The sequence below is a fragment of the Chanodichthys erythropterus genome, chromosome 6 (genome assembly GCF_024489055.1).
Source record: "Chanodichthys erythropterus isolate Z2021 chromosome 6, ASM2448905v1, whole genome shotgun sequence".
Lineage (NCBI taxonomy): Eukaryota > Metazoa > Chordata > Actinopteri > Cypriniformes > Xenocyprididae > Chanodichthys > Chanodichthys erythropterus.
In genome coordinates, this window is record NC_090226.1 from 13,206,907 (window position 1) to 13,232,670 (window position 25,764).

Sequence of the window (25,764 nt, forward strand, 5' to 3'; positions counted from 1 at the left end):
ATTGAGAATGAGAAATTCAGTATTTCCAGTTTCTGCTTTTAGACAAACAGTCATGTGGTTCAGTCTTTGTTAAAGGATTAGTTCACTTTCAAATTAAAATTTCCTCATAATTTACTCACCCCCATGTCATCCAAGATGTTCATGTCTTTCTTTCTTCAGTTGAAAAGAAATTAAGGTTTTTGATGAAAACATTCCAGGATTTTTCTCCTTATAGTGGACTTCAACGGAGCCCTTAAAGGTCAAAATTACAGTTTCAATGCAGCTTCAAATGGCTTTAAACGATACCAGGTGAGAAATAAGTGTCTTATCACTCATTTTCTAAAAAAAAACAAAAAATATATACATTTTAACAATAAATGCTCATCTTGAACTAGCTCTCTTCTTCTCCATTAGAATTCCGGCAGTGTAGACATTGCTAAGTGTATTACTGCCCTCCACAGGTAAAAGTTTGAACTAATTGTTATATACTTGCACTAGAATATTGTATATGACAATTAGTTCAAACTTTGACCTGAAGAGGGCAGTAATACACTTATCAGTGTCGACACTGCCAGAATTCAAATAGAGAAGAAGAAGAGAGCTAGTTCAAGATGAGCATTTATGGTTAAAATATATAACATTTTAAAACTTTTTTTAGAAAATGAGCGATGGTTTCTCTAGAGAAGACTCTTATTTCTCATCTGGGATCGCTGTAAACTGTAATTTTGACCTTCAACCGTTTGGGCTCCATTGAAGTCCACTATATGGAGAAAAATCCTGGAATGTTTTCATCAAAAACCTTAATTTCTTTTCAACTGAAGAAAGAAAGACATGAACATCTTGGATGACATGGGGGTGAGTAAATTATGAGGAAATTTTAATTTGAAAGTGAACTAATCCTTTAATATACTAAACATTTTATGGTTAATCCATAATGAAGTGATGACACAGACCACATTACTGCACAAAGCTTAAAGGAATAGTAGAGTACAGATCATTGTGATGGTAATTATGAAATTCACAGTTGTTCAGAAATAAAAATGCATTATTCAAAAAGCAGTTGAACTTTCTAAGCATTAGGTCCTTTAAATACAATGGAGCACATAAACAATTGTTTCATTGTGTACATTTTACTTCACACCCAACTTGTTAAATAGAGGTTAATGGTTACTAGCCTTTGAACAGTGCAGGACTGATCCTTATTTTTACTATCCAATAGGCTTTTAGATTAAACATGAATAAGTTTCTACTTTTTCTCTGAAAAAAAAAAAAATTGGCGTTGACTTGCTTTATGACTAAGAGTAAAAATATTAAGAAATTGGTGCATGGCATGCTGTGCATTGTTAAATGACCAAGACAATGTCTTGTAAACCTTTCGGCAACCATACTTTTAAAGTATTTTGTTATAGGTTTCCTTTTGGTGAAACAAAGGATGAAAAGTATCTGGATCACATTTGCTGTGAAAGGATAGGTGAGGTGATAAAGTTTTGCAACATTCGGTCTCAATTCCAAGTCCACAGTCAGAATCACCGACTCTGTAACAAACAGTTTGTTCAGTTTCACATTGTTCTCAGTCTATTATTCTTTAGGCTCTTTGGTTTCGTGGCCCGGTATAGGAATGTTTTAATCCGAGGTAGTCCTGTGATGATAGTGAAATATGCCCAGGCGCCCTCATGTGGCACAAGTCAGTGCGATCTGCTGCACCTTTCCCAGTTCATTCAGCAGCTGTTTGATGCTTTGCTTGAGTTCAGGCAGACGGTCCAATGGCTCTGGAGGCTCCAACTCACCCGTGCAGTCCAGCCAGTTTTCAAGCACTGAAATAGGTAGAGTTTTGATTTATTATCTTTACTGTATACAAAACATTCCCATAATACAAATCACCACATGAAAAATTGCAAAACATAAATCCAGCCCCCTGAAACCCTCTGGCGCACCATCAAGCTCCCTTTCGATGAAGTCCATCCTGTGAGTAACCTCTTCTTGTACAGTCTCGATATGTTCCAGCAGGTTGATCCTCCACTGCTGGGGCTGAGCTCCGCCCTTAACCCCGCCTCCATCGCCCGCCTCAAGCTTCTCTCCTACATCCTACAATGTCACATTCACTCATTACTTACATTGTAGCATTCAGTGTAATTAATGTTCAGTCACAAACAATATAAAACAGTCTGTTCAAAAGTTTGGGGTTGGCAAGATTTTTTTTATTGTCTCTAGGCTCACTATTAAGGCTACATTTATTTAAAAAAAATACAGTAAAAACAGTAATGGCTATAAATATTATTACAATTTAAAATAACTTTTTTCCAATTTAGATACATGTCTAATAAATATATGTATTTCTATTCAAATTCACTTTTATATGTACTATTCCTTTAATAAAAATGTCAGCTCAATGTAGAATCAGACCTTTATGATAATTATATTTCACAGATCTGGACAGTGTTAATCACATAATATTAACCTCATATGACCCTCACCATCCTGTGGTTGAACAGCTGAGTACTAGATGTCTTCAGTAGTGCTGGTTGGATCTCTCCATAATAGTGTTGTTCATTCTTCAGCACTCTCTCGGTGTTGTGAGATCGGTTTTCCAACAACGACTCAAACTGTGTCTTCAGCACCAGCCTCGGCTCCAATACTTGGTAGAGTGTTTGTGGCTTTTGGTAGCAGTGCTCACTGCTAATGTAGTCCTGGAAGGATGAAGAGAAGGGCTCTTTACGTAAAATGGCTTCCGAGGATGCTGATGAAGAAACTGTTTTTGCGTCTGGAAGAGCCATGCTTTTCATCCTGGATTTCTCAGTCAGCTTCCACGGCTTCTGCCACAACTTGAGGTCTGGATGAGTCTGGCTCCTGCAGAAAAGTGGTATAACACTCTTTACATGTGGCATTTCTAACAGCATGTGCCTTATTTCCTTAAACAGAGATAAAATGGCATCACTTAGGCCGCATTTACATTACATTGTTCAAGTGACCCAATTCCGATTTTTTCCTCCCATGTGGCACAGATCGGATATGACCCACAAACATGTAAGCATGGATTCCGACATTCTCAGATATTCTGATATTATCAGTTTCAGGCCTCGTTCATATGTGGAAAGAAATCTGATATGAATCGGATACATGCATTTGTGCCTGCCATGTAAGCTGACAGATCGAATATTTCCCTGTCAATGCATGTCGTACCTCACTGAAAAAGTGACGGTGACAAATGACACCAGCTCAGGTGAACACCAACCGTGATCACATGACTCTTTTCAATAGCGCAATGGAGGACAAAGGCTCAACCCAGTAGAGTAATGCTAAAGTTTTATGTCTTTTGAGCCTTTGGGCTGAAGAGTCAGTGCAGGCAAAAATGAAGGGTTGTTACAGAAACAAAGCCGTATTTAAAGAAACTTCGGATTGTCGGATTGTCAGCATTGTCTTCTCTTCCGGGTCTGTGACGCTGCTTCTTCTTCTTCTACGGCGGTTGGCATCCAGCTTATTGGTGCATTACCGCCCCCTTCTGCTCCGGACTGTGACGCGATTAGGACATACACGACATGCACACCTACACACCATTTTAAAAAATATAGTCTCCCTCAGACTGTAAACGAAGCTCGGGCGCACTACATAACACGTCATCAGCGTCACTGTCCGGAGCAGAAGGGGGCGGTAATGCAACAATAAGCTGGATGCCAACCGCTGTAGAAGAAGAAGCAGCGTCACTGTGGATATACACAGACCCAGAAGAGAAGACAATGCTGAATAAAGTCATAGTTTTTGTTATTTTTGGACCAAAATGTATTTTCGATGCTTCAAAAAATTCTAACTAACCCACTGATGTCACATGGACTACTTTGATGATGTTTTTATTACCTTTCTGGACATGGACAGTATACCGTACACACATTTTCAATGGAGGGACAGAAAGCTCTCGGACTAAATCTAAAATATCTTAAACTGTGTTCCGAATATGAACGGAGGTCTTACGGGTTTGGAATGACATGAGAGTAATTAATTACATAATTTTCATTTTTTGGTGAACTAACCCTTTAAGTGTATATTGTAAAAGAAGATGTAAGCTGGTTGTCAAAAAATCTGATATAATCAACAAATCGGAATTGGGCATCAAGAACTGCAGTTTAAATGTGGCCTTACTGTAGAACACTGATTTTGAGCTGCAGGCCATTGAGGATTTCCACCACATGCTGAACGTCCCCTAACAGCTGATGAGTGGCTGCGATCTTCTTGCCGTTCTGATGGGAGTAGTTCTCTAGGAAAGAGAGGCCGTACATATGGCCGGTGCTAAGCCAGTCCCTGTCATACCAGTACCGCAGGCTCTGTCTTTGACCTCTGGTCTGCCCTAGATACACACAAACAAATGCACTGGTAAGCCAAAATTAGCTTAAAACAGCAGAAAATTCCCTAATTTCCCTGCAGGAGAAAGGGGAATTGACAAAATGTTGAGTCAAACTACTCAAACTGCCACTCATCCTGATGACTACATTAGGGTTTAGTTCAGTATTCAACACTAAAACATGCATCACTTTCAAACCTGGGGAATCCCGGCAAATGAAGCAAGCGTATCGTTCTGGAACGTTCTCTTCCAGGAGGCCCATACAGGTTCCATGCTGCCAGTATAGACACTCTTCACACTGAGATGAAAGAGAAAAGGCAACCAATGTGATTGTTGTTAATAGTGGTCATTTTTACAGCCAAATCTTCTACTGATATATACATTACCGTTCAAATGTTTGGGGTCGGTACATTTTTTTTTATGCTCACCAAGGCATTTATTAAAATACAGTAAAAACAGTAATATTATGAAATATTATTACATTACATTTCTATTTTAATGTATTTTAAATTGTAATTTATTAATGTGATGTCAAATCTGTATTTTCAGTATTACATGATCCTTCAGAAATCATTCTAATATGCAGATTTGGTGCTCAAGAAACATTTATTTTTTTTCTTTGATGAATAAAAACATTTATTTGAAATTGAAATCTTTTGTAACATTATAAATGTCTTTACTGTCACCTTTGGTCAATTTAATGCATCCTTGTTGAATATAAGTATTCATTTCTTTACTGACCCCAAACGTTTGAATGATACTGTACAGGCCAAATTAAGGGTCACCTGTAACATGAAGTCATTTTCCTCTTCCGCTTCACACACACAGCGGACAGTTTCCTGACTTCCTGTAGTCGAGGCAACAGAGCTACAGCTGAGAGGTGAGGCGATGACATCCGGATCTGCCCCCATTTCATCTTCACTCCACCCACAGCTGTCAGAGGACCAATCAGAAATGCTATCCACATCTGGAAACATATTACAAAACATGACCTGAATTATGAGGAAAAAACTTAAGATAATAAACAATTGCAAAAATCTATGTATAAACTCTAAAAAAAAACATTAAGATGTAAACAAAAACTTCACAGCTGAAAATATAAATTGACAGGAAGGGGATGAAGCAGAGCAAAATGTTTTTTTTTCTTTCTTAAATTATAAAACGCAAGATTTTTTGCATAGCATGTGACATAATAACATAGTATTATTATGAGCTTATATAATATAATTTACACTTCTATAATATATATTTCTGCTGTTATAATTTACTGTAACAGACAGATTTTTGACTTGCAGTTACAGTTGTTGTGCACAGAAATAAACATTTACCATCACTCAAAAATCAACCCTTCAATAACTGCATTATCTGTAAATAAACTCCGCTTTTCGTTACCCGATGTGGTTTTTTTCATCTTTTTCTTTTCCTTCAACTTTATACGCATGAAGTCTCCAGTCTGTTTCTCTTTCAGCTTGTCACGTTCTTTCACACTTTCTACAGAAGGCAAAAAACAAAGCTCAGTTAAATCATGTCAAGTATTACAAACTATTAATCAAACATGCTTTCTGTGAAATACTATATAAATTTTTATCTATTAGCCATACCCATTTCCATAAATCTCCTCTCTCTTTCCTTGTTGAAGTATCTATGCGAGTTGCTGTCTAGCTGATTCTCTCTGGTCTTGTCCTTAAGTGAAGACCATCGTTGGTAATTCTGTGCACTGACAACAGGGGGCGCAAGAGAGCGTCTCTTCACAGTCACCTGTGCACACTCATGTGATGTAATGCACCTCTTCTTAGAGCCATCCTGATTATTAAGTGCGGTCTGTTTGTCCTTTGCCCTGATCTGGTCCAGTTCCATCAGACGATCATCTCCATGGTAGTATTTCATATGATAGTGCAGGAGTTTTGCTTTGCGGAAAGACTTTGTACAGCCAGGAGCACTGCATTTATATAGATTATGATCCAAGTTGATAGAGAGCACTGGTGGTGGTTGGTTTCTGATTACTCTGTATACTGTGATAAGTAGATTTTACATTCATTGTCACAAGATCATTCTGATGATTCATGATTCAGTGAATCTTATTATTAAAGGATAGTTCAGCCAAAAATGAAAATTCTGTCATTTACTCACCCTCGAGTTGTTCCTAACCTGTATTAATTTCTTTCTTTTGCTGAACACAACAGAATATATTCTGAAGAATACATGTAACCAAACAGTTGATGGGACCCCAATGACTTCCATAGTATTTTTTTTCCATACTATGGAAGTCAATAGGGTCAATCAACTGTTTGGTTACCCATTTTCTTTAAAATATCTTCTTTTGTGTTCAGTAAAAGAAATAAATTCATACAGGTTTGGAACAACTTGAGGATGAGTAAATGATGACAGAATTTTCATTTTTGGGTGAACTATCCCTTTAGTTGTAATCATTACTCACATGGTTCTCTGCTGAAACGGTTGGGGTTGTGGTAGGCTTGTTTTCTCACTGCTACATTTAAAAAAAAAACATTGATTATAATGAACCAGGTCTTATTTGAGTACATATGTGTTTTACAGATGTGGTGGGTGGAATCTTACCTGTAGGCTTAAAGGTTTCTGATTGGCACTGAGCCTTAGGTACTTCTGTGTCATTGGACGGTTGAGTTCTCTGATTGGTGGATGCGCATATGGGCTTGGAATCAGTATGAAAACATTTTTCTGGAGGAAAGAGATGATGGAATGATAAGGAAATCTATCATTATGGCACTAGTAAACACATTTTTATGCAACATTAAAATAGTCAAACCTGAATCAGTCTTGCTTTTTTTGGAGCTCCTTCGTGCCATTGATAGTCTCCTCTTCCCTAGAGAAAATAAACGTACATTTTTAAATAACCTAAACATAACATAAATAAAGCCTCACCAAATAATAGGGCTGCACAAATTTATTTTTTTTTCTGATAATTGCACTTGCGATTTATAATGCAATTGTAAAATTTTAAAACTTGAGTATTTAAAGAAAAGGCTGTCTTAATTTCTTCATGTTCAAGCATTAAACCATCAAGCTTTTATGTCAGTGGAAAACTACGCCTTCCCGAATGAACGCAGCACCAGTTCCATTTTTTCCGTAAGTAGAATAGGGAAGGCATAGGACATACAGCATAAGCTTTTTGAAGAGTACGAAAGTGCGGTCTTGGCTGAACCACTTGGAAGGCGATCATTTGTTTATATAAAGCATATACATCTACATTTTCGAAAATGGCCAATCGTTTCACTAGATAAGACCCTTATTCCTCGTCTGGTATTGTTCAAATCACTTTGAAGCTTCACTGGAACTGTAATTTTGACAGTGAAGTCAAACAGTGAAGTCCATTCCATTGAAGTCCATTATAAGGAGAATAATCCTGGAATGTTTTCATCAAAAACCTTAATTTCTTTTCGACTGAAGAAAGAAGGACATGGACATCTTGGATGATATGGGGGTGAGTAAATTATCAGGAAATTTTTATTTGAAAGTGAACTAATCCTTTAAAGCTCTTTTGTTGAAAACAGCCAATTTATAAGCACTTCTCATTACAAGTTTGAGAAAATGGTTGGTGCATTTTTGGTTCCCAAATGTACATTATAAGCAACCCAAACCAAGAGCAGATGCAGAGATGAGTTTGTGTGGAGCAGCATTTACTGCAAATCAAGCCACTCTGAGATGACAAAACCAACGGATCATAAGATGCTCACATGTTTGAAAAACACACGCCTATATTTAAGTAAATCTCAGCCTTTGCAATCTGATAATTACACTGAACCATATTGCGATTTAAATTTTATTTTGATTAATTGTGCAGCTCCCTATCTGTCAGTCAATTTAGGCATTATGTTGATGACCGACAAATGGGGACTCACTTGGGAGCCCCAATCACCTCTGAGTTTTATAAAAACGGCCAGTGGTATTGGTGAGTGGAATTTGCATGCCAAGCCAACCCCCGTACATAAGGGTCTATAAAATGGTGGCTTGCATTCACTCATTCAGAAATTTTCTTCGTTGCCTTTGATGGTTGTGCGTACCGGTACAAGGTACTCCCCTTTGGTCTGCCCCTGTCTCTCCACATGTTTACCAAAGTCGTGGGGGCTGCCCTTGCCCCGCTAAGGGAAGTGGGCATTTGCATTTTAAACTATCTCAACAACTGGCTCATTCTAGCTAACACTCGAGATCTGCTGTGCAAACACAGGCACCTAGTGCTCTAGGTCAACTGGGAAAAGAGCAAACTCTCCCCTGTGCAGAGTATCTTTTTTTCTCAGTTAGACTCGGTCTAGAGTCGGTCCTGAAATGCCTGAATATGTCCAGGGGGGAAACACCAGTTCCATTGAAATATTTTCAGAGGCTCCTGGGGTACATGGCATCCAAGGTAATGCCACTTGCATTGATGATTATGAGACCTTTTAATGCATATGATAACTTTCACAGCCGAGTCCTGAGATGGGCATAGCGCATGGCACACTCCGTGTGACCATCACACTGATCTGTTGCCAAACTTTCAGCCTTTGGTCAGACCTTGCCTTTCTATGGGCCAGAGTGCCCTAGGAACAAGTGTCCAGGCACGCTGTTGTCACAACAGATGCCTCCAGAATGGGCTGGGAAACTGTATGCAAAGGGAACGCAGACTCAGGCTCCTGGACGGGACCTCGACTGCAGTGGCATATCAACTGACTAGAGCATGGGTCTTCATCCCTGCTCCTGGGGACCCACTATCCTGCTTAGCTCCAACCCTAATCAAACACACCTTGGTCAGCAGCCATATCACCCTGTAGCCCAAGACTGGTTGCCCACTGAAGCTAAGCAGGGCTGAGCCTGGTTAGTACCTGGATGGGAGACCTCCTGGGAAAACCAGGTAGCTGCTGGAAGAGGTGTTAGTGAGGCCAGCAGGGGGTGCTCACCCTGTGGTCTGTGTGGGTCCTAACGCCCCAGTATAGTGACGGGGACACTGTCCTGTAACAAGCACCGTCCTTCGGATGAGACGTTAAACCGAGGTCCTGACTGTCTGTGGTCATTAAAAATCCCATGGCACTTCTCGTAAAGAGTAGGGGTGTAACCCCGGTGTCCTGGCCAAATTCTCTCCATGGGCCCATACAAATCATGTCCTCCTAATAATCCCCATCCATTGAATTGGCTCTTTCACTCTTTCACTCGGTCTCTTCTCCACCTTCAGCTGGTGTGTGGTGAGCGCACTGGCGCCGTTGTACTGTGGCTGCCGTCACTGGTGGTGGATGAGGAGAGACCCCTGATATGATTGTAAAGCGCTTTGGGTGTACAGTAGTACATATGAAAGCGCTATATAAAATGCCTCATCATTCATTCATTCATTCATTCATTCATTCATTCATTCATTCACCTGAACCAGCTAATCAAGCTCTTCAGGATCACTTGAAAATCACAGGCAGGTGTGGTGAAGCAGGTTGGAAATAAACTTTGCAGGACAGTAGGTCCCCAGGAACAAGGTTTAAGACCTCTGGCCTAGAGTTTGCTATGCTTCTCGCCCTGCACTGGTTTCGGTCGTTGCTTCAGGGCGGCCAACGTGCTCTCACGACAGCTCATGCTACTGGGAGAATGGATACTCCATCCCCAGGTGGTCCAGCTGATCTGGAGTCGATGCAGGGATGCACAGGTAGACCCGTTTTCCTCCCAGGAATCCTCCCATAGTATATACCATCACATAAGCTAGAGCCCCCTCTACTATGCATGCTTATGCAAATAATGATGGTTTCAAATATGTTTCCCAAATGTTCCCCTTGCTATTGGTCAGTTAAATAGATAGCCCCACCCCAAACTTACACCACTGTTTTAGCCTTGTTCTGTTCTCAAAAAAACAGAACAATGTTTTAATACTGCCACAGAAACACAGTGTTTATACATTTCAGGGAAAACAACATACAAATAACTTGCATACATTGAAGCAAATCACTTTGAATAGTTAAACTTTGTACTTACTTCTTATTCGCTGCCTCCGTGACTTTCTGTCACGAGGAAGACCTTGTCCTTTGATTTCCTCCTCTTTTTGTTCCAGGACTTCTGCTTCCTCTGTCTCATTTCTCTTTACCATCCCCTCATTAAAGTTCACGCCCAAATCAAACACCACAGAGTCCTCCATTTTCACCCTGGCATTCTCTTCTCTCTCCTCAGGCCCCGAGCCCCTCTTCAGAAATAACTTACTGTAGTTGTGCTGCCCTATTTGCTCCAAGACTCTCTCTCCCTCTGCATTTTCCTCCTTTATGCTTTTATTTTCCACATCAAGGCATTTCCCATACCCATTGCTTTTCTTCTGTTCACCTTCCTCTCCATCCAAGACCGGGTTCTCATCCTCCTCTTCCTCAAGAACACGGTCGGTCTGTCCTACTTCTTGTTTATCATCGTTAATTTCATTCTCCTCCATTTTCTTGTCCTTTACTGTCTTTTTTACCATAGACTTCTCTCCATTTTTGTCAGCTAGTTTCTTTCTACTCTAATTGGAGAGAATGAGAGAATGAGTAAAAGAAGAGAAGGCCAAAATAGGTACTGAAATAGAGATGAATAGGATGCAAATACAAAATGAACCTCTTTGGTGAAGGGCTTCACATGGATTCCTTTGACTGTTTGGATGACACCATCATAGAACTTAACAGTGTAGGATGCTGCAGGATAATTTTGTACATTTGAATCACATATGAAACATAACATTTCAATTTGAAGAAGAATCTGTTCATGTAACATTTGTTTCATGCAATATATACAGTGCACAGTATAAATGAGTACACCCCCTCTGAACAAATACAAAATATGTATTTTCTTTATGATCACTAATACAATTCATGGAAAGATGGCAAAACTAAAATGTATTAAACATATACATAATAGAAACTGATAAATATATGTCATTAATAGCCATAAAATAAGTAAATTAGCCAATTTTGTTTAAATGAAGGATTGCAGAAATGAGTACACCTTAATTTTAATTCAACAAATGTATAATATTCTAGTACTTAGTATGCCCTCCATAATTTTGGATATACTGCTCTGACACTTCTTGGCATGGAGTGAACAGTTCATGACAGATTGTCACAGCTCCACAAATGCCCTGTTGCTCAACTCGTCTCTACAGAATCCCCCACAGGCGCTCAAGAGTGTTAAGATTGCGTGCAATACATGTCCACAAAAGGTTTTCAGCTTGGGAGAATGCATATCATTGTCATGCATATTCATTGTCATGTTGAAAAAATGCCCAACAATACAGGGAATGAGGAAAGGGTAAGATCTTCTGTTTCAAGTTTGTGTATTAAATTCAGGGCTCTGAACCGGTTCAAGGAACGAAAACGGAAACGAATGAAATTTTGACCAGAACGTAACCAGAAACGGAAACGAAATCAATTTGAATCATTCTGAACAGAAACGCTAATTTGAAATGTCCATTAACCGGTTAATAACGTTATTTTATCGTTCCGTGAATATTTAGGCCTATAGGCTACGCGACATATTTCACTTAAATAATTGGGTCTACAGATTAACAAAACGAAAGTGGTTATTTGTGGCGCACTCCAAAGATCTAGAAAAGGAAACGGACATTATGCTTGTTTTTGTTATTTGAGTGTCTTTTGTAAATGTATGAATGATGTCTTAATTTTACCTGTATGACCATAAATTACGGAGACAGTTTACTGTCTTATAGAAGGAAAACAAATCCGGTGGTCGCACCGGCGCCTCACACATGCGCACACTAATTCTTGCATTGCTTACTTGATATCGCAGCCTGTTAAATATTAACTTAAAATAAAATACAATCAACCAAACGTTACACTGCTCAATTCAAATCTGTAATACAATCTGCTGTTTACCCCCCGTGACCACCGCCTCACTGTGCTGTTATATGTGAAGAATGATGTTTTACGTCGATAAAGCGAATGAAGTACAATAAATAGTTTAGCATTCGTCTCGAAAATGAAAACATTGGATTCATGCCGAATGAGAAAGGTAGGCTACAGATTCATTTTAAATTAATTCGTTTTGCATCTTACTTAGTTTTATTTCCAATAAATAAGGCGTTTCTCGCCTTGAATATAGCAATAGAAGCTGGAATGGCGTTAAAAAGGAAAATAATTTTTTTTATTCGTTTTAGCTTGACATTTATAGCCTGAATAGTCCAACTGTTAACTTTGAATATTTTGTTGTAGAGTATAGGCTAAGTGGATAGGTCAAATAATATAGGACAGTTTTGTTCATAATTTATGTTTACAAACATTATAAAGAAAGCTATGCAGGCTAGGCTACTTTTACATTTTACTTTATTTACAGATAAATTTATTATCATTATTTCAGAATGTAATAAAATGCGACATATAGGCCTATGCGACTTATCTTTTTTCGGAATAGCATCGGTATTTTTAACCATGCAGCAAACATTAAAATATCTGGAAAAAATACTTTAATTTATAAACCATTGTTTTTCCTTTCATTTAGGTTTACATTTGGACAGAATCTTGTTATAAAAGATAATTGTAGGCCTATTGGCTAAGACAGCAAATACACTCTCTTTGTTTTTTTATAAGGCTACATGCAAAAAAATAAATAAATAAAAATAACATTATAAGCTGTTATTTTTTCTAAAGAAAATGGTTTCGGAACGTTTATAATATGAAGGAACGCTGGAACAGAAACGTTAAAATACCGATTCTGCTCGGAGTGGAACAACGAAAAGTTTTTAAGCCCTGATTAAATTACACCGTGGTGTGGGAATTCATGACAGCATTGATAAAGCACAACTCCCTCACACCTTTAGCACTCATAGATCCTTATATAAGAGCTTTACTATCACTGAACTTTACTGTGGGAACCAGGCACTTTTCACTGTACTCCTCCTCTAGCAACACCAGAACATTTTGGATGCGGTTAGATCCAAAATGATTGATTTGGTCTCATGAGACCAAAGTATTGATTCCCAGAATCTATATTTTGTAAATATGGGCTTTGGAAATGGATAACTGACTTTATTGTGCTTTGGCTACAGCAGGTAGTTCCAGTGAGAACAACAACCATGCATGTCATTTCTGCAGGCTGCATCTTACTCTGTGAGATAGCTTTTGCTGGCTCTGAGACACTTGCTTGGTTTTCTCCTGCTCTTTGTGTAGCAAAAAAATCCCTCATCACTAAACGAAAGATTAAAATGAAGGACTGATAATTTCATGGGCCTTGTCACAAGTCCATTGTTTTTGAATTTCTGTGTTACTTTCGATATATTTTCAGAGTTAAAACAATGATTTGGTAATCCTCTTGTACCACTGTCCTTTTTTGTGCGATGAAATAAGTCTCCTGACATTTCTCTCCCAAGTGGTTCCATTGTTGTCAGCATTAAGTCTGAGAATGATTCAGTGGGCTATATAACACTTTTAATTGTGAAGACATTACCTCTCTTTAAATGTTTTAGATCAACATACTTACCTGTTGATCAAACATTGCCTTAAACTTACACCAGAAAATTTTTATTTCGTTTTATTTAGTAACTTTTAAGAGGGTGTACTCATTTTTGCTACACAACATTTATCACCTTGATAAGAAAATCTTAATTTTCTGAATAATTTTGACATGTTTCTTTGGTAATTGATAAAGCAGACTTGCTGGAACATTATATCTCTAAAGAACCCTAACATGTCTTCTAAGTAATTGAGTAATTGCTGACTTTCAGAAGTTTCAGAGGGGGTGTACTCATTTATGCTGTGCACTGTACATCAACAGCTTACCATCTTTATTGACAGCCAAGACTTTAGCAGGATAAAATCGACAATCAGACCAACTTGCAAGAACTTTGTCATTCACATGAAATCCCTGCCAAAAATTATAAAATGAAAACATAATTCATTAATTTGCATTTTACAATGATTTTAAATGTGGCTCAACAAATCAGTATTTAGGGTCAAATGATCTGATTTTAGGAGCATTATTGACCTTGACACATAGGCAAGTGGGTCTGCAGAGGTCATACATATCATATAATTTCCTGCTTTTTTCTGCATGTTAGCTGCACCACAAAACTAATATAAGCAAATATTTATAAGCAGTGAAGAATTTATAATATACACTACTGTTCAAAAGGTTTTTTTTAAAATAAATTAACACTTTTATTCAGCAAGGATGCATTAAACTGATCAAAAGTGACAGTAAAGATATTTATAATGTTACAAAAGATCTCAAATTTAAATAAATGCTTTATTTTGAATGTTGTATTCATCAGAGAATCCTGAAATGGTATCATGGTCCACCAAAATATTAAGCAGCAAAAATATTTTAAACATTGATAATAAGAAGAAATTTTTCTTGAGCAGCAAATCAGCATTTTAGAATGATTTCTGAAGGATCATGTGACACTGCAAATTACATTTTAAAATGTAATATCTTAGAAATGGAAAACAGCTGTTATATTGTAATATTATTTCACAATATTACAGTTTTTACTGTATTTTTTTATCAATGCAGCCTTGATGAGCATAAGATACCTCTTTCAAAAACATTAAAAAATCTTATGACGCCAAACTTTCAAATGGTAGTTTTGAAAGTTAAGAAAAAGATATAATTTTCTAAGAAAATATAATAAAGGATTATGCTAAACTTCTTTACAACATTTTCTTTTCAAAAGATCAAAAATGACCAAAAATTTTAAGTCAGAAATTAAAAAACATGTTCATCACAGAAGATGTGTACTCATTGTAAGCATGAACTGCACTTTCAATGTATCCAATGAAAGAACAGTTAGTTATTACCAGCTGGACAAGTATCTGTAAAGTATCTGTGTGTAGATTGGTTGATACACAGCAAGATTTGCTTTTGTGATCCACACAGTAATAATCAGTTGAAATAGCAAGAGGACTGATGCAGCGTCACTTTCACATCCCCCTGAACAGATTTATACATTATCATTATTCATATACTTGGATTTTTAAGGAGCACAGTCTGTGACTCACAGGGATAAAGCTGTCTTCCTGCCGTCCCTCTCTCCTCAGCTGAACCCTCTCCATGGGCCTCAGATACGGACTGGCCCAGTCAAACCACTCATCATAGCGATGGCTCCACTGGCGATAGTGGATTAAGACTTTCTCATCCTCATAATCAATCTTCTCGATGTTGGCAGCATACCTGGGAGTAAATCACATACAGACTGCTTTCTATAAAAAGAAGTGATAAAAATGCTAAAAAAAAAAAAAAAAAGTGTTTTTAAAAGAATGGCACTTGCCAGTTCTTCAGACTGTCCCGTGCTTCAAGAGCAGCGCCCACCTCAAAAGTAATTCCTCGCCTGTTAGGAGGTGTTTTGCTCATATTGTCGGCAAATACCTAATATGAAAGTGTCACATTTCAGTAACTGCCCAGTGATGATTACATTACATAGATCATTCTCAATACAGGGGCTGGGTTAAAGGAACACTCCACTTTTTTTGAAAATAGGCTAATTTTCCAACTCCCCTAGAGTTAAACAGTTGAGTTTTACCGTTTTCGAATCCATTCAGCCGATCTCCGGTTCTGGCGGTACCACTTTTAGCATAGCTTAGCATAGTTCATTGAATCTGATTAGACCGTTAGCATCGCGTTTAAAAATGACCAAAGAGTTTTGATATTTTTCCTATTTAAAACTTGACTCTTCTGTAGTTAAATCGTGTACTAAGACCGACGGAAAATAAAAAGTTGTGATTTTCTAGGCTGATATGGCTAGGAACTATACTCTCATTCAGGCGTAATAATCAAGGAACTTTGCTGCCGTATCATGGCTGCAGCAGTGCAATGATATTACACAGCGTCTCTCACAAACGTCTCCATGGTTCGGCAGCAAAGCCATATCAGCCTAGAAAATCACAACTTTATTTTCCGTCGGTCTTAGTACCGGAGATCGGCTGAATGGATTCGAAAATGGTAAAACTCAACTGTTTAACTCTAGGGGAGTTGGAAAATGAGCCTATTTTCAAAAAAAGTGGAGTGTTCCTTTAATATCGATTTCTCAATTTAATCGATTCTCATTTTGAAGAATGGATATTGATTCTTAAATCCCATTTATTTATAGAATCGATCTTTCAGTCTGAGTCTATGCCGTTTTCAGTTGATTAATAAAGCGTTTTAGCGTACCTCCAATCCAATCAATCGCAATAAGCTTTGTTACTTCTGATATGAAAAAAGTCTCAGCTTTCAAATTCTGTCACTTTTATGATGACATTCAAACAATACAGTTTATGCTGCTCTTTAATGTGCTCTGATAGATTGCTGTAGCACCTCAATCCAAGCGAAGCTGCAGCACGAAGGGCACGTGAATTAATCATTTCTACCGCTTTACTACTAGTTACAGCACAAAAAGGTATGTTGAGGCCTACAGTACTACCTACCAAAATCTGTATCATGTTACATGTAATCACTCAATAAGTGTTTCAACCACCGATAGACGTCAATAAAACCTAATTAAGTCTTTAAAAACGTATTATTATAACATTATTATAAAAACCTTATAGTGATGTACCAACTGGGATGTACAGTTTATAGTATTAGCTGAGAGATATTTTTTCCTTGAGGAAATTTGCCATGTATTGTACCTAATAGTCCCCAATTAATCGATATTGAATCTAATTGAATCAAAATCGAATCATGAAGTTTGTGTCAATGTCCAGCCCTACTCAATGCTGTTTTTAGTAGACTATTTAAGAGCTAACATTAGAGAGAGAAATTAAGCCTAAAAAAAGTAGTAAAAGGGATTAAAAAATACCTTTTCAAATAAGTATAAGCAACAAATGCTTATAACAGTAGCTGACACTCTGAACTGTAACACAGCAATAGTTTTGGCAGGAAAACAATTATTGTATGTATTGTCACAGCTTGCTAGAATCACATATCAGGGTCAGGTTTTGTAACAAATTTAGTAATAAGTATTTAAAAATGAGCAATATTTTGTTACAGTATTTATTACATATTTTTAATGTTAATAAATAAAAATACAGCTGTCGAGGTAACTTTATTTTAAGGTGACATAGTTACACGTTATTACATGTACTTACTATAGTAATAACAGTAAATTATGCACAACTACAAGTGACTAATCCTAAACCAAATCCTATATTAATTTCATAGTTAATTATTATTTCTCAGTACTTATTTGAATAAGTACAACGTAACTACGTCACTTTAAAATAAAGTGTAATGACTGTTCATTATTAGTTCATGTCAGGTCCATTATATTAACAAAGTATTTTTGATTTTAATAACGTATTAGTAAATGTTGAAATTAACTTTAACAAAGATTAATAAATGCTTAATAAACGTATTTATCATTGTTACTTCATTTTAACTAATCTATGTTAACGAAAGAAACATTATTGTGAGGTGTTACCAAGATTTTTTATTTTTCTTGCTACAAATATGCATTACCATTCATATCATATTATTAAAATCGTTTAAATGAGTAAGACCTAATAATTAAATTAATAACTATTTAAATGATTAGGTTTACAAACTTAAGCAATTAATTTAAAAGAAAAAAAAAAATCACAAAATGTATTGTTTTGACTTTTGAAAGCCATGATATTCAATCATTTCTTTTTATAGGTCTATCAGAGCAATAGCGAAATCTTTCCCAGTACTCCTTGGAACACGGATCATCACTGATCTACAGTATTTGACTTAGAAACAGTGTAGGTGCACAGAATCCAGGTCATGGCATCATGCCACTAAACACACTGCGAACAACAGACTTAACTCAATTATCAATAGCCTACTTAACTAAGCCTCTTATTTCTATATGTAACTTTTATGTTTAAGTTTAGATTCAACATTCTGTTTATCTTAATAAAACGTTAGGAACAGGATATTACATATAGATCTATCAAAATATGTTACAATTTAAATCATGAATGTTACCAAATAAATCATATAAATCATAACATATATTACAAAACACGGTAAACATACTAATTTATTTACTCTTGTCTGATTAGTCTTAAAAGTGAGTGATTAACTGTGATTTATCAGGGGCCCCTAAGTGCCTGACAATGACAATGGAAACAATAGAGATGCCATATATTCCAATACTACACTACATGGCTGCTTATTATTCCCAGATCATAGATTTCTGCCTGTCTATAGCCAAAAGCAGACAGAGGATATCATTTAAGACCATTTGAAATAGTACAGGACCATTTTCATCTTAGTCAAAACACAAGCAGACATTAACTTCCTGACTGATCCACACCCTCCAAGAGAATAATGACATGGATAGTAATGGGCGAGTACATCGCCACTCCCACAAATACAAGCTGTAAATTACAACATGCATCTATGAGTGCACGTTACGACCTTTATTTAATTTCATTACCTAAAATCTGCAATTACAGGTTCAGTTTTCTAAAACAGCATCTTTAAACATTCCGTACTCGAGCAAAGTCTTGCCACTGCGAAAACAGTATTATATAATGCTATAAATATCAGTTACCTGCAGTGATATCCGTCTCTTTAACTGTAAAGGCGCGTCGTGCATCTATTAAAGCGTCTTTTATTGTAACCACGTTGGGCGCGAGACGCACTTACTATTTTCCAATGTGTTCCACAGACTACCGGTATGAACAATACCAGAACTGCGCATGCGTCAAGAAGACTTCACGTCTGGTAACATTATTGTGATTGACAAGGACGTTTTAATACACCACAGTTCAAAAGTTTGCGGTCATTAAATAAAAAAGCAATTAATACATTAATTTGGTCAAAAGTAACAGCAAATACATTTATAATGGTACTTAAAAAAGATTACTATTTCAAATAAATGCTGTTTTTTTTTATTATTTCTATTCATTCAAAGAATCTTGGAAAAATATATAAAAAAATATATGCAATATATTAGTAATTATAATATATTATAAATATTATGCAGCACAACTGTCTTTCATATTAGAATAATTTCGGAAGGATCATGTGACACTGATAACTGGATTAATGGCTGCTGAAAATTCAGCTTTGCCATCACAGGGAAAAAAGTACATAAAATATAAAATTCAGTAAAATATACATAAATAAATAAGTAAGACTCATTACAAAAGCCCTTACCGACTGCAAACTTAAGAACAATATGGATTTATATAATGTAACATTATATAGGTATAATGTATTGAGCTTAATTTAATTATTTCTTAATTATATTATATAAATAATTATTTAAGAGTAATTCTAAAAAAATGTCTTTACCCCTAAAATATGAAATAAATAAACAAATCACATCTTTGTGAAACTTTATTATACTTATTCCTCAACATCCATTTCACACAAAATACACACACAATTCAAAAGTTGTATAGAATATTTTGATCATACAGTCTATAGCACAGAATACTAAATACAAAAGTGTTTAGATTTTCTATTTTCCAACTCACACCACTCAGTTCCATTTATAAGTAACGTCAGTAAAATAAGCAGCACTATTTACAAGCTTTATTTACATACAAAGACTCACAAAGAACATGAATACACAAATGGTACCTGTGTCTTTTTAGATAAGCCAAGGATTTTATCTACTCTTTTCCAAGATTTTACATTTTAATTCTTCAAAGACTATTTCACAGGCATCATACAATGGCATATTTTTCATTATCACTTCATATATTTAATTCATTTACAAACTTTCTCAGAAGTAGTATTTTCAAATGATTATGTACGATGCTGTGGACTTCCAATGGGAGCTGAAAATGTACCATATCATGACATTTCATTTTTCAGGACAATTCCACATAAATTATATTCCTGATTATCAGGGAGTAACAGTTTAAAAAAAAAATCATAAAATAAAATAGAAAACTTTCACATCTTAAAATACTGTATATTATTGGATAGAGTATGAAAAAGTCACACTCGATCTAACAAAACCTATTTTTCTTTTTTCTTTAGTTACTTTTAGATCAAACTAAGAACAAATACAATGTTCATACAGATGACCTTTTCTTTGAAATCCACAGATACACAAATATACTGTCAGAGAACAAACTAAATAAACTGCTTTCTTACAGCCGGTCACCATGACTTACTATACAAAACAAGCAGACAGCGAGTGAGTGCTCATAAACCAATGCATCCATGCAAGTTACTTTTAACTTTGACCCTTGCAACGCACATTAACGTATGTAAACCACTAACAGTTCATAATCATCGCATTTGAAGATTTGCATTTTTTCATGCATTTCTTGAACATGCAAAGAACTTGGATGAAGGCATGAAATTTCTGCCATCAATGACTTTCAACTTTACCAGTCTTTATATCACTGAGGTGGGCAGAACACACCTAATTAAGAAAAGTAACAGTGAAGTTGTTGAGAGTTTTACGGTCAAAATAAAATTTTTCACAAACAATCATCCTTAAAAGTGTACTTTTCTCTTACATTTGCTTAGTTTTTGTCCACAATTTGTGAGAAGGTTGGTTGTGTATCACTGATTCATAAACTGCCAATGAGACAAAACGAGAACTTTAAACAATGCCCTCTATGAAGCTTGTGTCCAGATGTACAATGAGCATTCGCAAGAAAGACATCTCCTTGCGGGTGTTCTCGAATATGACACGGGGGTCGTCCGATTGGCACCGAAGGCAATTAGGAGCCATTACCATAGCAAGGTTGTTTACGTCCATTTTAGTGACTGCAACATTCGCAGGCTGAGCAAAAACCTGAGGAAGACATGGGACATATATAAGTAAAATAAGACATTTTTGTGCATTTAAAAGCACTGCTGCCCATTGTGTGTGTCTGAGTGCTGTAGCTACCTGTAGGAAGTGGATGAAGTAGCATAGCACCAGTCGGTTGAGCTCAGGCAGCAACTGCACCACACTGATGGCTGCCACAGGATCATCATAGTTACTGACACACTGCTTGTAGAAACTCATAGGGATGAGAGGCTCTTCCAGCTCACGGTACCAGAGCTTCATCAGAGAGGCTGAGGAAAACATTGGTATAAGAGGTTTAAACATTTGGTATTTTTCACTGGAACGCCAGAAAATATTGTTATAAATGCATGTGAATAGTTACTCACCAGGAACATTAGGGTCTGATAAGTTTTCAGGGATCCTCCACTGGTCCACCTGTAGCTTCAGTGCATTAACTTCATCAATGTCACCAGGGACCCTGTAGGAGGAAATTGTAATGTTACACTTGAGAACCACCAGAGGGAGACAGCACACCATGATTATGCATGAACTATGACTGAGTTGGGCAAAGCTGCATGTCCCCCAATTTTTGAAGAGCATATTTATAAAGAGTTAGCCTTTCGCATCCATAATTTGTGCAATTTCACACACAAGAGATAAATATATGACAGTATTGGGGAAGCAATTTTGAAACTGCAGTTTTCCAAGCAACAAGCTACTCATGATTTGAAATGTTTAAAAGGAGAGTTTGATCGCCCTTGCCTTTTGGCTCAAACTCAATCTGTCAATAATACTAGTTGTAGAATACTACAATACAAATGGATGCCTAGGACATACATTACCAAAGTTAAATTGCATAGGATTAATCCTAACAACCTGGATAATTGCATATATTGTAAAGAGGAAATTGGCACACTGTTTCACTCTATGTGGGAATGTATGAGTCGCAGGTGTTCTGGAAGGAGCTTCTTGAGGTTATTTGTGAAATGACTGGATTAAATATTTCTTTGGAATCTAAATTGTGTCTATTGCATATATACTGTAAGGGTATGGTCCCCCTATATCCAATTTGTTAAAGGGTATAAAAAGTGGAATGTTATATAAATATGACTCTAAATCGAAATCTGATGTGAACTGTATCAATGATGGATAATGTACTGATAACTGTTAATGTAGATGACAGACAGACAGATAGATAGATAGATTAGAAAGATAGATTTAGTTTGATAGATAGATAGATTTAGTTTGATAGATATAGATTTAGTTTGATAGATAGATAGATAGATAGATAGATAGATAGATAGATAGATAGATAGATAGATAGATATAGATAGATTTAGTTTGATAGATAGATAGATAGGATAGATAGATAGATAGATAGATAGATAGATAGATAGATAGATAGATAGATAGATTTAGTTTGATAGATAGATAGATAGATTTACTTTGATAGATTTAGTTTGATAGATCGATCGATAGATCGATAGATTTAGTTTGATATATAAATTATAGATAGATAGATAGATAGATAAAGAGTCTGAATAGTTTAACCCAGTAGTTAACTACACTACAAGTTACATAGGAGGTTTTTAAGGGCACAAATTCCTTTTAAATAAATGATGTGATGATATGATTTATTTTTGCAGTCAGAGCAAAAACATGCAATCAGTGTGAGAGTATTTAACAGATACATTTGCACTAAATTTCAGGTTTTTTTTTTTTTTTTTTTAGCTGTGCTAATGTCACATTACTGAAAAATGTAGTTGAGCTAGTAGCATTGCAACTTCTAATTATTTGCATGTCATATTGCAACACTCGTATAGTAAAATATAGTCTGCTCTTCAATTCTGTCTAATTAGCAGTAAGTTGAGCAAGTCTTACCTGAAAATCCCCTCAGTCTGAGCTCCACCCAGAGCCAGCACATACTGCGACAGCTGCACTTGCACCCATGGCAACTTCCTGTCTGGAAAGAGTTCACTCTGCCGCTCCATCACTTCCTCTAGAGAGCTGCCGAATAGTGAGGGGGTCATGATGGCACGTCGACTGTGGTCCACCTCCTCCAAGCTTGGCTTACGAAGACCCTTTATGGGAAATAGAGGAATTGCTACTTATTGTCTTCTTTCTTAAACATCTGATTCTTCTTCAGTGTATATGTTAAAAACTCACCTTTTTCCCTCCAGTGACCGCCACTTTCTGGAGCTTCCGGTAGCAGTACTTGGCATATGTGCTGATGGGGAGCGCTAGAGGTGAAAAGACACGAGTTATTCCTACTATTCTTAGACATGGGACCTGCACAGACAGATATACATCTAATGCATCAAAACCTGTTTTACAAGACAAACACTTTGAGAAATTAGTCACTTTTCTTTGTCTGGAATGCGAGTTCCATAATGCTGCTGTTGCTATAGCATCAGTGATCATGAGATCACCGCGGCACGTAAAGAGTGAAGCTTCAAAATGAGTCACTATTTTAACAATGAATGAAAAATTATTTGGTTCCATCAAAAGTGTGGAGGAGGAAATCCAGCCTGCACATTCTGTTAGCAATGACTCATCAGATCAACATGTGAACTGTAGGAGAGGAAACAAACAGACAGAGGGGTTTTCTACTAGACTGTGTTTCATCAATGTGCTGTTTTGTCATTCTGTTATGTGTTCTGTCATTCATGCCATGGACTATAAAAGTACACATCGCAGAACATTTTCCATTACTTAGAATAAATGATATTCCCAGATATAGCAGATTTTGAAACAAACTCCAGACTTGTAGAATCACTATGATTTATTGTACATTCGGAAATGTTGAATTTATAGCAGTCTATGCTCAGTATTTTAGAGAAACCACAGCCGGTCTCTTCTGGTTTCACAGGAGATCTTCATAACTCCAAAGTTAAATCCATAGGGGGCATTTCTAATACCGTCACTGCAGGCTTTGCGGATCTTAACTAAAGGAGCCAGATGGTAAAAACTTGTGCGGCGATAAAAAGCATCTTTTCTGGAATGTGCCCCAAACTCGACACCCCTTCAGATTTATGGCAAACAGGTGACACACATGTGTGTTGACACAACCTCTTGTTCATTTCCCTGCACCAGACTGCAATTACGTTTAATGAGAGATATTGCGTTATAAATTTACCCTTGATCTCTTTTTTTTCCTCAGATTCCTGAACCTAAACAGTTCGTTTACAGGGTAAACATACAGATTCTGCTTAATTCTGAATATTTTGTATGACTAAGTGCTGGTGGTCTGGCTCTGAAGCAACAGCTTGCCCTCATTTGAAATGAAAGGCAACAATAAAGTGAAGGAAAGCCAGAGGAAACAACAATCTTTTCAGAGGTCACAAATGAGACCACACAGATCTTTGTGGTGACTCCCTATGTCAGAGGGATGAGTAAATTCCTGTTTTACAGCAGCCCCGTCATCAGGGTTTCCAGCTTAACATCCCAATAAACTCCTCAGCTGAGCCTGCCTTACATAAAGAGCAGATCTAGCCTTAAGAATCCCCCCATAATGACTCACACTCAGCTACAGCACTATCTGTGAACTCAACCCACTTATCTGGACATCTGCCCATCAGATCCAAATGAATGATTCAAAATCATTGCATGCCATGGCAGACATGAGCCATATCCTGCTCCTTCAAGTGGCCAGTGGTTGCTGGTGCTAGTCTAATGATCCTGTGACTAGAAACGGCTCATGAGTAGGTCTGCAGCAGTGGCTGTGAGTCACTATTATGCCATGCCTGCAAGCAGTGAAAATCAGTGTGAGGGATCCTCACTGTGGTCAATGCCACAGCTATGTGTAGGCAGATATCTGATGAGATCATCAGGGCCAATCATTGTGGTAACAGTAACAAGGTTAAAGTGTCACCATACGGAGGCATTGTCATTTACTGATTAGCACACGTGATGCGTACTGCACGAAAGGGCTAATTAAAATAGTTTTATTGACATGTCAAATAATCAATGCTGCTAATGCACCCACAATTGAAGAGCACTCAATATAAAACATCTAATTCTTCTTCAGTGTATTTCATAATTGTGCAGTATATCTCTAACTGATCCATTACATATTCCAAGTTTCTTGAAAATCTCTCAAATGCATATTTCAACAAACTTTCCTCTGAACAAAGTGACTTTGGTCAATTTATTCTTTTTTTGTTGTTGTTCCAAATAAGGATGTCTCAGATAATAAGGAAGTTGTCTCAGATAAGGAAACAGCCATGTTAGCATTCCACTGTATCACCTGTGGTACAAATACCATTCAAAATAAACCTTAGGAATGCTAAGGGGTTAAAGAAAAACTACCTTCTGCTTCCTCCTCTGAGCTCTGTTTTCTCTTCTTCCTTGACTTTGAGTTTTTCTTCTTAATATCCTGCTGGTCCAGTATGTATTGGGTTACTGTAAAGGAAACAAAAAGCAAAATAAAATGAAACAAAAAATGTAAACACTCCATAAATAAAATATTGCTTTAATTTGCGATATATTTCTTTGATATATATTTATCTTTTATATATATAAAATTAGTTAAATTAATTAAATCACAATTAATTGCATATTAAGAGGTAAGATTTTTTTAATGTTTAAGAAAAGTCCTTTATTTGATCAAATATACAGTAAAACTAATACTGAGAAATATTACTGAAATTTAAAATAACTGTTTTTTAATTTTAATATATTTAAAATCGTAATTTATTCCTGTGATGGAAAAGCTGAATTTTCAGCAGTCTTCAGATCCTTCAGAAATCATTCTAAAATGCTGAGTTGGTAACATTTCCATTTTATTATCAATGTTGAAAACAGTTGTGCTGCT

General features: G+C 36.6%; 2 protein-coding genes and 1 pseudogene across 7 annotated transcripts in view; 1 reads left to right on the forward strand and 2 right to left on the reverse strand.

The window, feature by feature from the left end:
- Nucleotides 1–853: 853 nt before the first annotated feature.
- On the reverse strand, nucleotides 854–18,896 carry phf20a (PHD finger protein 20, a). 4 transcript variants are annotated; one of them, XM_067387290.1, is made up of 17 exons: nucleotides 18,765–18,875; nucleotides 15,537–15,634; nucleotides 15,268–15,439; nucleotides 14,050–14,134; nucleotides 10,877–10,953; nucleotides 10,274–10,784; nucleotides 7,098–7,154; nucleotides 6,890–7,009; nucleotides 6,750–6,800; nucleotides 5,914–6,324; nucleotides 5,705–5,803; nucleotides 5,098–5,279; nucleotides 4,511–4,610; nucleotides 4,114–4,318; nucleotides 2,454–2,826; nucleotides 1,914–2,064; nucleotides 854–1,793 (listed from the first exon to the last, which is right to left on the reverse strand). In XM_067387290.1, the coding sequence occupies exons 1-17, from the start codon at nucleotides 18,807–18,809 to the stop codon at nucleotides 1,651–1,653; spliced, it is 2,880 nt and encodes a 959-aa protein (XP_067243391.1). In that variant the 5' UTR covers nucleotides 18,810–18,875; the 3' UTR covers nucleotides 854–1,650. The 4 variants fall into 4 exon arrangements, with proteins under 4 accessions (XP_067243391.1, XP_067243388.1, XP_067243389.1 ...); XM_067387287.1 differs by lacking the exon at nucleotides 15,537–15,634 and having other exon boundaries at nucleotides 18,765–18,896; XM_067387288.1 differs by lacking the exon at nucleotides 15,537–15,634 and having other exon boundaries at nucleotides 15,268–15,461; nucleotides 18,765–18,880.
- Nucleotides 9,073–9,189, forward strand: LOC137021872 (5S ribosomal RNA; annotated as a pseudogene).
- A 653-nt stretch (nucleotides 18,897–19,549) lies between the features above and the next one.
- arhgap46a (Rho GTPase activating protein 46a) overlaps nucleotides 19,550–25,764 on the reverse strand; it is a 34,367-nt gene continuing 28,152 nt past the window's right edge. For all 3 annotated transcript variants that reach the window (XM_067388131.1, XM_067388133.1, XM_067388132.1), the window contains 6 exons: nucleotides 25,260–25,352; nucleotides 23,118–23,191; nucleotides 22,833–23,032; nucleotides 21,338–21,429; nucleotides 21,072–21,241; nucleotides 19,550–20,975 (listed from right to left, as the gene is read on the reverse strand). In XM_067388131.1, coding sequence (XP_067244232.1) covers nucleotides 20,781–20,975; nucleotides 21,072–21,241; nucleotides 21,338–21,429; nucleotides 22,833–23,032; nucleotides 23,118–23,191; nucleotides 25,260–25,352 — 824 coding nt within the window. In that variant the 3' untranslated portion in view covers nucleotides 19,550–20,780. The remainder of the gene's footprint in view (nucleotides 20,976–21,071; nucleotides 21,242–21,337; nucleotides 21,430–22,832; nucleotides 23,033–23,117; nucleotides 23,192–25,259; nucleotides 25,353–25,764) is intronic.